At 34.7% G+C, this 12,824-nt stretch overlaps 1 protein-coding gene across 2 annotated transcripts in view; it reads left to right on the plus strand.

Annotated features, from left to right (window-relative positions):
• Window positions 1–12,824, plus strand: part of XPR1 (xenotropic and polytropic retrovirus receptor 1) — a 245,114-nt gene that overhangs the window by 184,044 nt on the left and 48,246 nt on the right. For both annotated transcript variants that reach the window (XM_028121531.2, XM_028121532.1), the window contains exons 8-11: window positions 1,833–2,023; window positions 2,235–2,414; window positions 8,662–8,833; window positions 9,978–10,172. In XM_028121531.2, the coding sequence (XP_027977332.1) occupies window positions 1,833–2,023; window positions 2,235–2,414; window positions 8,662–8,833; window positions 9,978–10,172 (738 nt within the window). The remainder of the gene's footprint in view (window positions 1–1,832; window positions 2,024–2,234; window positions 2,415–8,661; window positions 8,834–9,977; window positions 10,173–12,824) is intronic.

A 12,824-nucleotide genomic window follows, 5' to 3' on the forward strand; every position in this document is an offset into this window, starting at 1 on the left:
TTTAACCTAGCAGTTAGAGCCTCGTTTTGATTGCATCTCATTAGTAGCCTTTTTTATTTAGACTTGATTAGATTTTAGTTCTTTTATTTCTCCAGAAAAGGATACTCTAGTGTGTTCTATGCTTTTTGAAGCCCAGCTAGTATCTTTATAATCATTATTCTGATCTGTATTTCTGACATCTTACTTATACCTATAGTGATTAGGTCCCTGGCAGTCAGCACTGCCTCTTGTTCTCTTTTTTCAGGTGAGCTTTTCCTTCTTGTCATTCTTGCAGAAAGTGGTTGGTTTTCTATTTGTAGATTTGCAGCAGTTCTTTTCTTAGATCTCTGGTTGAGTTCGCAGTGGTCAGAATGATTTGACAGCTATCTCGTTGAGTTTCTGGGACCAAACAAATCTAAGGTCTCCTACTCTGGAATCTTGGAGTCTTCAGTCATATTTAGTCTTCTTAACAAACTTAGGAGAATTGATATTATCACCATTGACCAGAAGGAAATGGAGATGTGGAAAAATAAATTTATTTTCCCTAGAGTAGCTAGAATTTGAAATCTGGTCTCTAGTATTTGACTCTAAAGGAAAGGCTTTTTCTACCCTGTTATTTTTAAATTATCAAATGTGCTATGTACTATAGAGAATATAAAGTTAATAAATATTTAAATTAAGTATAAGACAGTATATAGTTAAATTTCAAGTGAGTCTAATAAATAATTTTATAGTTATTTAGAAAACTGAGAAATCTTTAGCCAAATTGAAATATTTGGCACATAGTAGGCTCAAAATGAAACACTCATTCAATAAATTTATGAACAGGTAAGGATTGGCTTTAAATATTAAGTAGAATTTGAACTGGTGGAAAGAAAGTGCAAGGCCATTTTAGGTATAGGGGACAACATAAGCAAATGTGAGAAGCCGACTTGTGAAAAGACTAATAAAATTCATCAGGAGATAAGAATTAATGTTTAGGAGCATTGTGAGTTAAGTTTGGGAAAAGTGAATTGGAGATCAGATTGTGATGAAGAACTGAATTACAAGGCTGAGGTGTTTGAATGTTATAGTTATTAGAGAACCAGAGAGTAATAGTGGTACTGATCATTTGTATGAGCATATGGACAGTAGAATGTAATGGGTAAGACTGTGGGCTTTGGGTCAAAACTATCTGAGTTAAAATCCTGGTACTGCCCTCTACCAGCTTTGTAATCCTGAGCAAATTACTCAGCCTCTCTATGCTCTAATTTCCCCACTAATCAAAGGGAAATAATATTTTTTAACTCATAGAACCATTGTGAGGATTAAATGAGTTATTATATGTAAAAATAGAGAACAATCCTTAGCACATAGTAAGCATTCTGTAAATATTAACTGTTATCATTTATATGACATTACAGTGTTCATTTGCTTTTATTGTTGTCCTCATGTGTACTATGTCTTAATTTTCACGGCAACTCTGTGAGGTAGATATTACTATAACCAGTTTAATAACAGAGAGAGCAAAGCTAAGGAAGTTATATCATGCTAGAAATCCTTAGCTGACAAAACTGATCTTTTGGTTCTAAACAATTTCACTGTGATTCTCTGTCATCTAAGAAACTAATGGAACAGTGGAATAACTTGCCAAAGTCTAGTTTTGGGAAAATTATTCTGGTGAATTTTGTAGAGTGAAATGAAGAAGGGAAAGAACCTGGATGCAAGTTTGTCATGCTCTTGAGATGAGCTAGGCTTAGGTTTTATTTATAAAAACTTTTTATGTCAAGGAGTGTGTCATTGAGAATTAAAAAAAGACAATTATAGGACACATTATGAATTTTCTAACTAACCAATTAATTGATTTTTTTCAGCTGTATTTAAACTTGAAACAGATAGAAGTATATGGCCCTTGATAAGAATATATCGGGGTGGCTTTCTTCTGATTGAATTCCTTTTTCTACTGGGCATCAACACATATGGTTGGAGACAGGCTGGAGTGAATCATGTGCTCATCTTCGAACTCAATCCAAGAAGCAATTTGTCTCATCAGCATCTTTTTGAGGTAATCGAAGCAAGACATAAAGTCCCATGAATTTATTTCACATTAGCTATATAGCTGGTTTCGTGGATACTGAAATCCATCTTCTACTTGAAGAAGGTTATTGACATTATATCTAAACATGTATAACCTACCTTTGTTTTATTAAAGATATTTCTGAGTAATGGAAAAATAAAAATAACAGTTTTCTCTTTGTCTTTCCATCCTTTATCAGATTGCTGGATTCCTTGGGATATTGTGGTGCCTGAGCCTTCTGGCATGCTTCTTTGCTCCAATTAGTGTCATCCCTACATATGTGTATCCACTTGTCCTTTATGGATTTATGGTTTTCTTTCTTATCAATCCCACCAAAACTTTTTATTATAAGTCACGGTTTTGGCTGCTTAAACTGCTGGTAAGTCAGAAATTTGTCTACCATTTTCAGAGTGGTGTATTGGTCATTTGTTTCCTCCAGGAAGAAACCAAGTGTGCTGTATTGCACAACTCCAGAAGGTGTGGTTCACTTTGTAGTCTGTGTAAGTGGTGCTCTAGAGCCAGGGGGGTAGAATATAGTGTGATTGGTATACCTTATATTGTACAGTGCAGTGGCCCTGGGAAAAACAATCATGCATTTTTTTCCTCTTAAAAAAGTATAAAGTGTCCAGATATTGAAATGATTTTGCAAGTTAATAATAATTAATTCATGATCAATTTAAGTATTTTTAAATACAAATTATTTAACCAGCTGTGATAACACATAGAACTCTTTGAATTTCTTTTTATTTTAGAAGTGGTGAAACTATTATTTTCCTCTAAATTGATAGTAGTAGTGAAACATTTTTATTTTACAAAAGATTAGTTCTCTAAAAGCATTTAAGAATATCTTACCGGATTGACAGCTTTAATTTGAGAAACTTTGATTCTTATTGATAATAAATTCCATTTCTTCTTCCACTTTACCTAGTTCTTTAATCATCTCCAAATCATACAGTCTCAGCAATAGGATATAGAATTTCTTGAAAAATAGCTACTGTATTTTTTGTGATAGTTTAAAGATAGCTTGGGGAAGGGACTTCTGCTTACTCCTGAGTTAAACCAGCTCTATTTTCAAAATTAATCGGGAATGCTCTCCCGTAATTATTTCTTAGGTGGTGAATGACAACTAACAATAAAGTGAAAATTAATGATTAAATTGACTGGACTCTACACATACTTTTAGAATTCTTGTAATTATTGTCTTATTTTTTTTTCTACCTCAGAAGGTATACTACTGCCTTGACAATTGTAATTTTAAATCCTCTTTCCTTTTATATGACCCTAAGGTTAGCGGAATTTTTTTTTTTGTTCTTAGCAATACATTCCCTATATCTAGCATTACTTAAATTTTTTAAATCCGAAGATATAAATTATGGCTTTCCTATTAAAAAACATTGTAAGCACACAAGTAAAAAGCCACTTATGATCTAGAACAGGTTAAGTATGTATAGCAATCAGGAAAAGAAAATGGCCCAGATCGCCTTGATTTTTTTTTTCCCCCAAAGTTGGTTATTATTTATTTGTATTTATTTCTTCCAGTAGGATCTTTATCACAAATTGAGGAATATCCCCCTTTCTCCAATTTCATTAAGTATTAATAAATAAAAGAGCAAATCACTCCCATTAAGTATAGCACCCCTAGGGCTAACTTTGGGTCTACATTCGGAACTTAGATCTACAGGAGTATTTTGAAAAGTTTGCAATCACCTTTCAAACATTTTGTTATCATTTAGAAAACATGCTTCTTAAAGGATTTTTTTATGATGAAAATTTGAACCAGTTTTTTTGAAATTTATACTAAAAATAAATCATATCCAGTTAGTACAACAATATTAGATTACCTTTTTATTTTGAGAGTATTTGTCATTTTATTGCTAGATTTTGTGGAATTGTAAAACTTATTTGCATAAAAATGTAGTATTCTTATGGTTACAAGGAAATAACTTTAAGATTATAAATATCTATTATCTCTCAACTATTGTGAAATCTCTATATTATTTTGAGATGAGGTTCGAAAGACTCAGAAAACTCAGATGTTAATATGGTTTGCATCATTGCAATAACAGAATAATATCATTGTGTACATTGTGTGTAAAGTGAGCATTTCCCCAGTGCATCTTTCTCTGCTTAAATAGTAAGCTATGATTCATGCATGACCAGTTAGTCTTATTAGCAGAATGATTCCCCATTGAGTAGACATTTATCGATATATCTGCTGTGTGCTAATAAATAGGACTTATTGATGGAATAGGTTGGCAATGATGATATAATAAGGAATAAGAGAATAGTAAAATGCACCATCAGAAGCCATGAAATGCACAAGGAAGCACTGTGGTTTGTTATATTTGTAATAATAATTGTACACAGGAAAAATGTTATTTATAGAGCATCTTAATATTAATTGACCTGTTCACTTATTTTAATTCAAATCTTACTGAGAAAACTTAACCTGAGACTTATTTCTAGTGAATTAGCAAAAACATTTCCACCGTAGTTATGTTTCTCTTTTTTAAAAGCCTCATCTTAAAGTAAAAGTACATTTCCTTCTTTTTCTTTTCCTTTAATTTTTAGTGGAAAAGAATATATATCACTTAGCTATAGTGGTGGTAGGCACTGGATGCCATTTATATCCATATTCAAATTTGAATCTATGGAATTTATATGCTATACATCTCCCCCAAAAAGCTAAACAATATTTTTATTAGAAATTTATTTATGTTGATACTTACATGTCAAATTAGTACAGTTTATTTGCATTAATTAGGTCATAAATCTCTGCATATCTGTATTTGCCCTGATTAGAAATCCAATTGGGAAACATAAGCAATGGCTCAGATTTTCTAAACAAAAATACGAATTTATTCTTCTAAAAGGCTACTTAAAGTATTTTTTTAAAGATCTATTGATTTATTTTAGAGAGAGAGAGAAAGAGTTGGAGGGGAAGGGGCAGAGGGGGAGAGTCCTAAGCAGAAACTATGCTGAGCACAGAGCGCCCAACATGGGGCTCCATCCCAGGACCCCAAGATCATGACCTGACCCGAAACCAAGAGTTGGACACTTAACCAACTGAGCCACCCAGGTGCCTCAAAGCTACTTAAAGTTTTTAAATTAAAGTCCTTTCCTATATAATTTAGAAATTGATTTTTCAAATAATTTGTTTTATAGTAAAATGTTTATGCATGTCTCTACTGTGAGAATAGAGATGTATTCTCATTTAATAATGCACTGTTTTGGACATTTTTATGTGCTAATTTATTTCACCCTTTTAATAACCCTGAGGTTGGAGCTGCTATCAATCCACATTTTATAAATGAGGAAACCTAATTTCAGAGGAGTTTAATGCATAGCCAGTAAGTAATGGAGATGGAATATCAGCCCAGGCAGTCTGGTTTCATAATCCTTACTCTTAACCAGTGCAGTTAAACAGTGAGAGCTGGTAGTGACCGTACCTAAGGTGTTTAACTTTGATCTAGTGGTTCAAATTAATTGATTATTCACAAGCCTCTAAAAGTAAAAATTATCACAGACCTGTACCCCTGAAACAAATAATACATATGTTAATAAATTAAAAATAGATAAATAAAAATGAAAGTAGAAATTAAACTTCATCTCCTTAACTGTTTATCTGCATTAACTTAGAAAATGTTGTTAGCATATATCCTTTGTAATAACTTATTAGTGGCCTTTTTGTGTATGTGGGTAAAATACCAGATATTTTTAATTGTCTCTGGCTTTCTTAACACTGTCATTCAGTGAATCATTATCATTTTAATCAAAATCACAATGTAGAAGTTGGAAGACCTTAGCCAGAATAAGAAAGGAAGAAGGAGAATTCTCACTCAGGGGAATTCAGATAAATTTAAGAAGAATTTGACTATGTGTAAATGCCAGGGAGTTCAGGATGGTCTATTAATTTCCTACCCACCTCACCCTTAACCTGTCTCTAACTGAGCAACTTGCTCTTCCTTCTTTGTATTTCTAGGATATTTTGTGTATTTATCTGTAATAGCACTTATTACACAGTGCTGTCATTATATCTTTAGGTATATATTTGCCAACCAGACTGTGGGAATTTTTTTTCTTTAAATTTTATTGTTATGTTAATCACCATACATTACATCATTAGTTTTTTTTTTTTTAAGATTTTTATTTATTCATTTGCGGGAGAGACAGAGAGAGAAGAAGCAGGGGGAAAGGCAGAGGGAGAGGGAGAAGCAGACTCCCTGCTTAACAAGGAGCCCGATGCGGGACTCGATTCCAGGACCCTGGGATCACGACCCGAGCCGAAGGCAGACGCTTAACCATCTGAGCCACCCAGGCACCCTACATCATTAGTTTTTGATGTAGTGTTCTATGAGTCATTGTTTGTGCAGACTTTGAGAGTAGAAACTATGTTTTATTTATCTCTGTACTTCTACAATGACTGACATATAGTAATAATTTTTGTTAAATGCTGAATGACTATAATTATATTGATTCCTTCCTTAGTTGTATTATACCAACATTTACTGTTTCCTCCTTTTTTCCTTTTTTCATCTTTTCTCTTCTGTAAATTTTCCCTTCCAGGTTCTATTTTCATGCCAGTCCTTTCCTTTTGTAGTCTCATTTCCCTATCTCTTTTCTTACTTAGTGCATTCTCCTCCTCTTACGCTCTTATGGAGGTTTTTTTGTATTAGCTGGCTTTTGAGGCTGGATTTGGCAGATCATGAGCGTGATGGTAGTCTGTCTCATGTCAGTGAGAAATTTGCCCTAGGCTATCATTTTCACAGAAGACCTTGACTAGAGATTGAGTTAGATTTCCTCATCCTTTTGATGTTATATCTTAAATTATCCTCTTGTTCTTTCTTTGAATCTTTGAAGTCCACTCTGCACCTCAGTTTCTTAAAATACTATATAAACTGGGGCGCCTGGGTGGCTCAGTTGGTTAAGCGACTGCCTTCGGCTCAGGTCATGATCCTGGAGTCCCGGGATCAAGTCCCACATCGGGCTCCCTGCTCAGCGGGGAATCTGCTTCTCACTCTGACCCTCCCCCCTCTCATGCTCTCTCTCTCTTTCTCTCTCTCAAATAAATAAATAAAATCTTTAAAAAAAATACTATATAAACTGGTAACCTCTTCATGCATAAATGATTTACATCCCAACCACTAAGCCCCCAGCCCTCCCCCCTCCCCTCCCCCCAAAACTTTGTGGTTGCAAACGATATAGCTTATCTCTCTGGCTTATTGCACAACTTATTGAAAGAGCAAGAGAATGATTTAAGGAATAGGAGAATAGTAAAATGCACCATCAGAAGCAGTGAAATGCACAAAGAAGCCATGGACTCAAAATATATCAGCTCCAGAAAATATTGCAAAGCCTGTACTATGCCCTGCAGATATCTGGTCTAATTTCCAAAACCCCAACCCAATACCTTTCATAGATAGTTGATGTCCAGGATGGATTCATAATATAGCCATTATCTCCATCAAATAACAAAGAGAAATGTTTACAGAACAAATAGAATCAGCCAAGTCTGAGGGGAAAGAGCCATTAGTCTCCCATGCTGAATATGTCTACTAAATGAACATAGCTGGATGGCCAGAGAGCTGTTCATTTAGACTTGTTTTCTCAAAACTGCTGCTTTGTGGGAATTCCTTGTTTTAGGAGTTCATTTTTACCTGTTTAAGATAGAAAGGGTCTGACAGGGTGAGGATAAAAGCTGCCTTCATTCCATCTTCACTTTCCTTAGGGCCTCTCAAGGCGTTCTGCACATTTGGAGCCTGTTTCTGATGATTACATTAGTATCTAAGTCTTCCTCTCTCTGCAGTGCCAGATTTCCCTTTGCAGTGCTGAACAGTCTTCCACAGAATAGGTCAGGATGAGTTTGTTCTAGGTCTTCTGTAAAAGGGGGAGATGAAATGTATCACGCTCATAGAATTGTTATAGTTAATGGATTATGAAAAATACATTATGAGAAAAATATATAGCATGGATTAGTACTCAGTACATTTAATCTGAATTCATTTAACATTGTTTTTATAACAGTGGGGATATGGGTTGATGATTTTTGTGGCATAATTTCAAGATAAATACCATTATTACCATGGCATTAGTGAAATGAAAGTGACTTTGGTTAGAGAATAGGCAGGCATGCTTCAGGTGATGTACCATTCTTCCCTTCCTCTCCCTATAGGCAAAGAAGAGCTTTGTATTCAGTTCACTAAGCTCTCATCCCAGCTAAGATGGGAGGATATTCCAGAAATTATCATAGCACTTGGGTCCCTAGCAGAATTTACCCTAGAGCCTAACACTAGACATCCTGTCTGTGCTTCTGTCTCCTGCCACCCTGTGCTTTCAGCTTCAACTCTTCCTACCCTCTCTGCTTTCTGTTCTCTAACTATATAGCTATGCCTGCCTTTTCTACCGCACTTTAATTTCCTTTCTTGGTTTTCTATTCAGCTCATTCCCTTCACTACTAATGCTCAACCTAGCCACTGTTGACAGGTCCCTCCTGGTGTTTGTGATTGGCTCACTGGTTTCCATTTTATCAACTAAAGTAATCATACTGCATGGTCAGACATGAGTTAGAGAATTTTAATATGAATTTTCTTGTCTCTGTGTTTTTTGATTTTTTTTCTTTCTCCCAGTTTCGAGTATTTACAGCCCCCTTCCATAAGGTAGGCTTTGCTGATTTCTGGCTGGCCGATCAGCTGAACAGCCTGTCAGTGATATTGATGGACCTGGAATATATGATCTGCTTCTACAGTTTTGAGCTCAAATGGGATGAAAGTGGGGGCCTGTTGCCAAATAATTCAGAAGGTAGGGTATGAATGTGCGTCCATACCTCTAAACTGCCAATGTAAACCAAGAAATATTGGGAATGAGAAATTTAAGATCATGGTGAAAACTCATCCAATAATATTATAAACTTAATTAAATGTACTTGGCACTCTTTTAGCAGTCTCTTTATCTGATATAATTTGGCTCTTAAATTATATGTTATGATTTTAGCCATCCATTTGCCAAGAGATTTGCAACTTATGCTTAAGAGAATTCTAAAACTAAAAAAAAGAAAAGAATTCTAGTACACTGGTAGTTATATCACAAATGCTTTAGTGCCAACAGTTTCCATCACAGTATTGCTTTATAATGAGCAAAAATACTGATTATTTAGAGTTAGATCACATGATTTGAGAAAGTCATTTTAGATTGTTTTTTAATTCTTATTGGGGATCTTGTTTTTTCTTCTGGCTCTTTTTCCCACTCTTAGTGTATGCCAGGAGTACAAGTTATTAAGGAATTTTGCCTTAATGACAAAGACCAAATTTAGGCAGATTATGTAACAACTGACTAATAAAGTTAATCGAGCCAGCGGCAACACATTTTCATTGATTGCCAGCAGACCACAACTCTATTGTAGCTTGATCGCACTATAATGCATTCTTAGAATTTGAAGAAAAATTAATTTACCAACTCCATTCTTCTCATTTAAAAATATAAACTCTGCTCTTCATTAAAAAAGGGTGGAGTAGAGCATGTATAACCCATTGCCATATATTAAGGCAGTTTGGAGTTCATGAAGTTGACTAGAGTCATCAGTGATATTTGTATGTTTTCCATATGTATTAAATTACAGAACTTTTTTTTCCTTTGATTAGTGTACTCATCTTCTAATTTTCCTATAGTTTTATCACATTCCAAAGAAAGTGATTCAGAACAGGTAGTCCGAAATATGAGAGGGCAGATTTTCCCTGTAGGTTCACCCTGTGTATTTACCTTCTTTCCTTGGCTTAGCTATCACTAAAAAGTTTGAGAATATAATTGTTACAAAGAAGAAAGTGATTCTGAAACATACGCTTCTTGCTTTTATGGACTTTTGATAGTGGTTATAATATATAACGAAATGATGTGAACAGGCTATTTTTTTTAAATTACAATTTTTTCTTCTTTGAAATCTTCACAGAACCAGAAATTTGCCACAAATATTCATATGGTGTACGGGCCATTGTTCAGTGCATTCCTGCTTGGCTTCGCTTCATCCAGTGCCTGCGCCGATACCGAGACACAAAAAGGGCCTTTCCTCATTTAGTTAATGCTGGGAAATACTCCACAACTTTCTTCACGGTGACGTTTGCAGCCCTTTACAGCACTCACAAAGGTATTCTGTGATTGACTGTGAAGACATTTTCAAAACCCCAAGATTTTTCACTATTTAAATCTGTTTCTTACTCTGGTTACTTTTCCATTTGTCATGCTCTTTTTTTCCATTGGAGTTCCAGTCCCCTTAGTTATACTAGTTCGTTCTTGAACACAATTTTAGTCTCATTCCAGTATTTACTAACAAGTACCACTAAAAAGAGTCAAAGTCATCCAGAATTAGAAGGATTTGTGATAATGTGTGAAATCCTGAATTATGTTTAATATGCTCAATCTTAGACACCTTGGGCTTTCATTTGTTTTTTTAGACTTCTTGTTCATTAATGAGGTTGGGAAATGCTAGGTGAAAAAGATTCCCTCTGGCAATCATGTATATTTTTAATCGCTTTCCTTCACCAAGTAGTAAGGATTGTTTCCAGCCCATTTAACTGCAAATTGAGTTCTCTGATCTCTCTAGTTTCTTATCTCCATAGCAACCAGTTATTACTTGAGACTGCTCTTCTGTTGGGAGGAGAAAAAAGCTTTTAGGTTCTGAGTCACATGCAGTCAGTCCTTTTGAATTTTTAACCTTTTTCCAAGAACTGTCAATCAAAGATCTTGCTTTCTTTTACTTTAAAATGCATTCTATCTTTGTCTATTTAAATCAATATCAGCCCACAGCTTAGAGGCTGCACCCTCATCTGTGGGTGGTAAAGAAATGTTACTTATTGAAATTATTATAATTATTTTTTAATCCTTAAGTAAATTTTTTTTCAGTGACTTTCTTTAATTGAAACACTGTATTTTAGGAGCCTTAGCTAGTAGCTCCTAGCTACTTATCTAAAGTATGTCTGATGGTCTTGAAAGACTGGGACAGTGGTTTTTTGTGAGGCTTGCAATTTGGTCCAGTAGAACACTTTGTAACATACTTCCACTTTTTGCCTTAGATTCTGCAGTTAACAATAATATTGATAATGCAGCCAATAATTTCATCACTATGTAGGCACTCTTATTAAATGATATAATTTAACTAAGTGCTTCAGTGAAAGAAACACATCCTGAAAGCTCCCATAACTTTAACTTTTGCTAAGGAATGCTATTCTTTAGTCTGGGCATGCATCATGATTCACAAGGCTGTTACTAGAGAATTTGTAAGTCAGGCAACTGATTTGATAATGGTACCTTCTGCCTTAAGAACCCTTTAGTTTTCTCCCATGGTGGGTAACATGTGTTTTTGGTTGAATATTTTAGGATATAACTTATCTTTAACTATACTGATACCATTCAGGATGAAGCTGAAAATCTGAATTCCTCAAATCTGCACTGGTTTCACATTTAATATCCTAAAGCTGGAAGCATGGTTTAGATAGTATTGTGATTAGACTTTTTTTGCTCATGTATTCCTTCAAAGAATTTTTAAAACTATTATTATTTTATCATTTTTATTTTATTAAACTATTTAAACTGTATTCTCTGACATTTCTAAGTTTACATCTGAAATTTTTCATCTTAAGCTTAAATAATTTTTAAAAATGTAGTTTACAGTGTATTTTAAATATTCACATTTTATTTTTTTAAAGATGTATTTATTTGACAGGGTCAGGGAGGACAAAGGGAGAGTGAGTCTCAAGCAGACTCTTCACTGAGCACAGAGCTGGACAAAGTTCTGTCTCACGACCCTGAGATCATGACCTGAACCAAAACTGAGTCTAACACTTAACTAACTGAGCCACCCAGGCACCCCTTAAATGTTCACATTTTATTTTATTTGTTTATTTTTAAAGATTTTTAAAATTTACTTGACAGAGAGAGCACAAGCAGGGTGAGTGGCAGGCAGAGGGAGAGGGAGAAGCAGGCTCTCCGCTGAGCAGGGAGCCGGATGTGGGGCTCCATCGCAGGACCCTGGGATCATGACGTGAGCGGAAGGCAGATGCTTAACCGACTGAGCCACCCAGGTGCCCAAATATTCACATTTTAAAACAAAACTGCTAATTATTTCTACTAAGTGTGTCCAGGTAATCTAAATATAAAAGCATGTGATACTCACCATGATTTGTTTTTTTAAAAATGAAGCAGCTGGGGGCACCTGGATGGCTCAGTCAGTTGAGCGTCTGACTCTTGATTTCAGCTCAGGTTCTGACCTCAGGGTTGTAGGATTGAGCCCCAGCATCATGCTCTGCACTCAGCATGGACTCTGCTTGTCCGTCCTCTGCTCTTCTTCTTGCCCACCCCTCCGCCCCCCTGCTCTCTGTTTCTCAAATAAATGAATAAATAAAATCTTTTTAAAAAGTGAAGCAAATCTGCAACAGTCAAATTTTACAGCTCTTTTCCATTGAACTTTAATGTTATATATTTTATGTTTTAATAACTTTTGTCTGATACATATATGTGTAAATTGAAATTAAGTTATTAATTATCTATTAGTAGAAGATGCTAAGAGATTTTTCTTTCTGTGTTGTAATTATCATTACCCTGATTATTATTTTTGGCTGGTCAAGGTAACATTACAAATATACAAATGTATTATAAATTTTAATAATTATCACATAAACATTTCTTATTGTGATAAATTTATATTACTCTATTCCATCTTTCAGTTTTTATATAAGTAAACTCTGAGAAACCTTATTAAATAGCTATATACGTGAGAATGCAGGTTTTATTGTTGCAGTGT

Source organism: Eumetopias jubatus, unplaced genomic scaffold (genome assembly GCF_037043125.1).
Source record: "Eumetopias jubatus isolate StellerSeaLion01/CBP00866 unplaced genomic scaffold, mEumJub1_p1.0 scaffold_12, whole genome shotgun sequence".
NCBI lineage: Eukaryota > Metazoa > Chordata > Mammalia > Carnivora > Otariidae > Eumetopias > Eumetopias jubatus.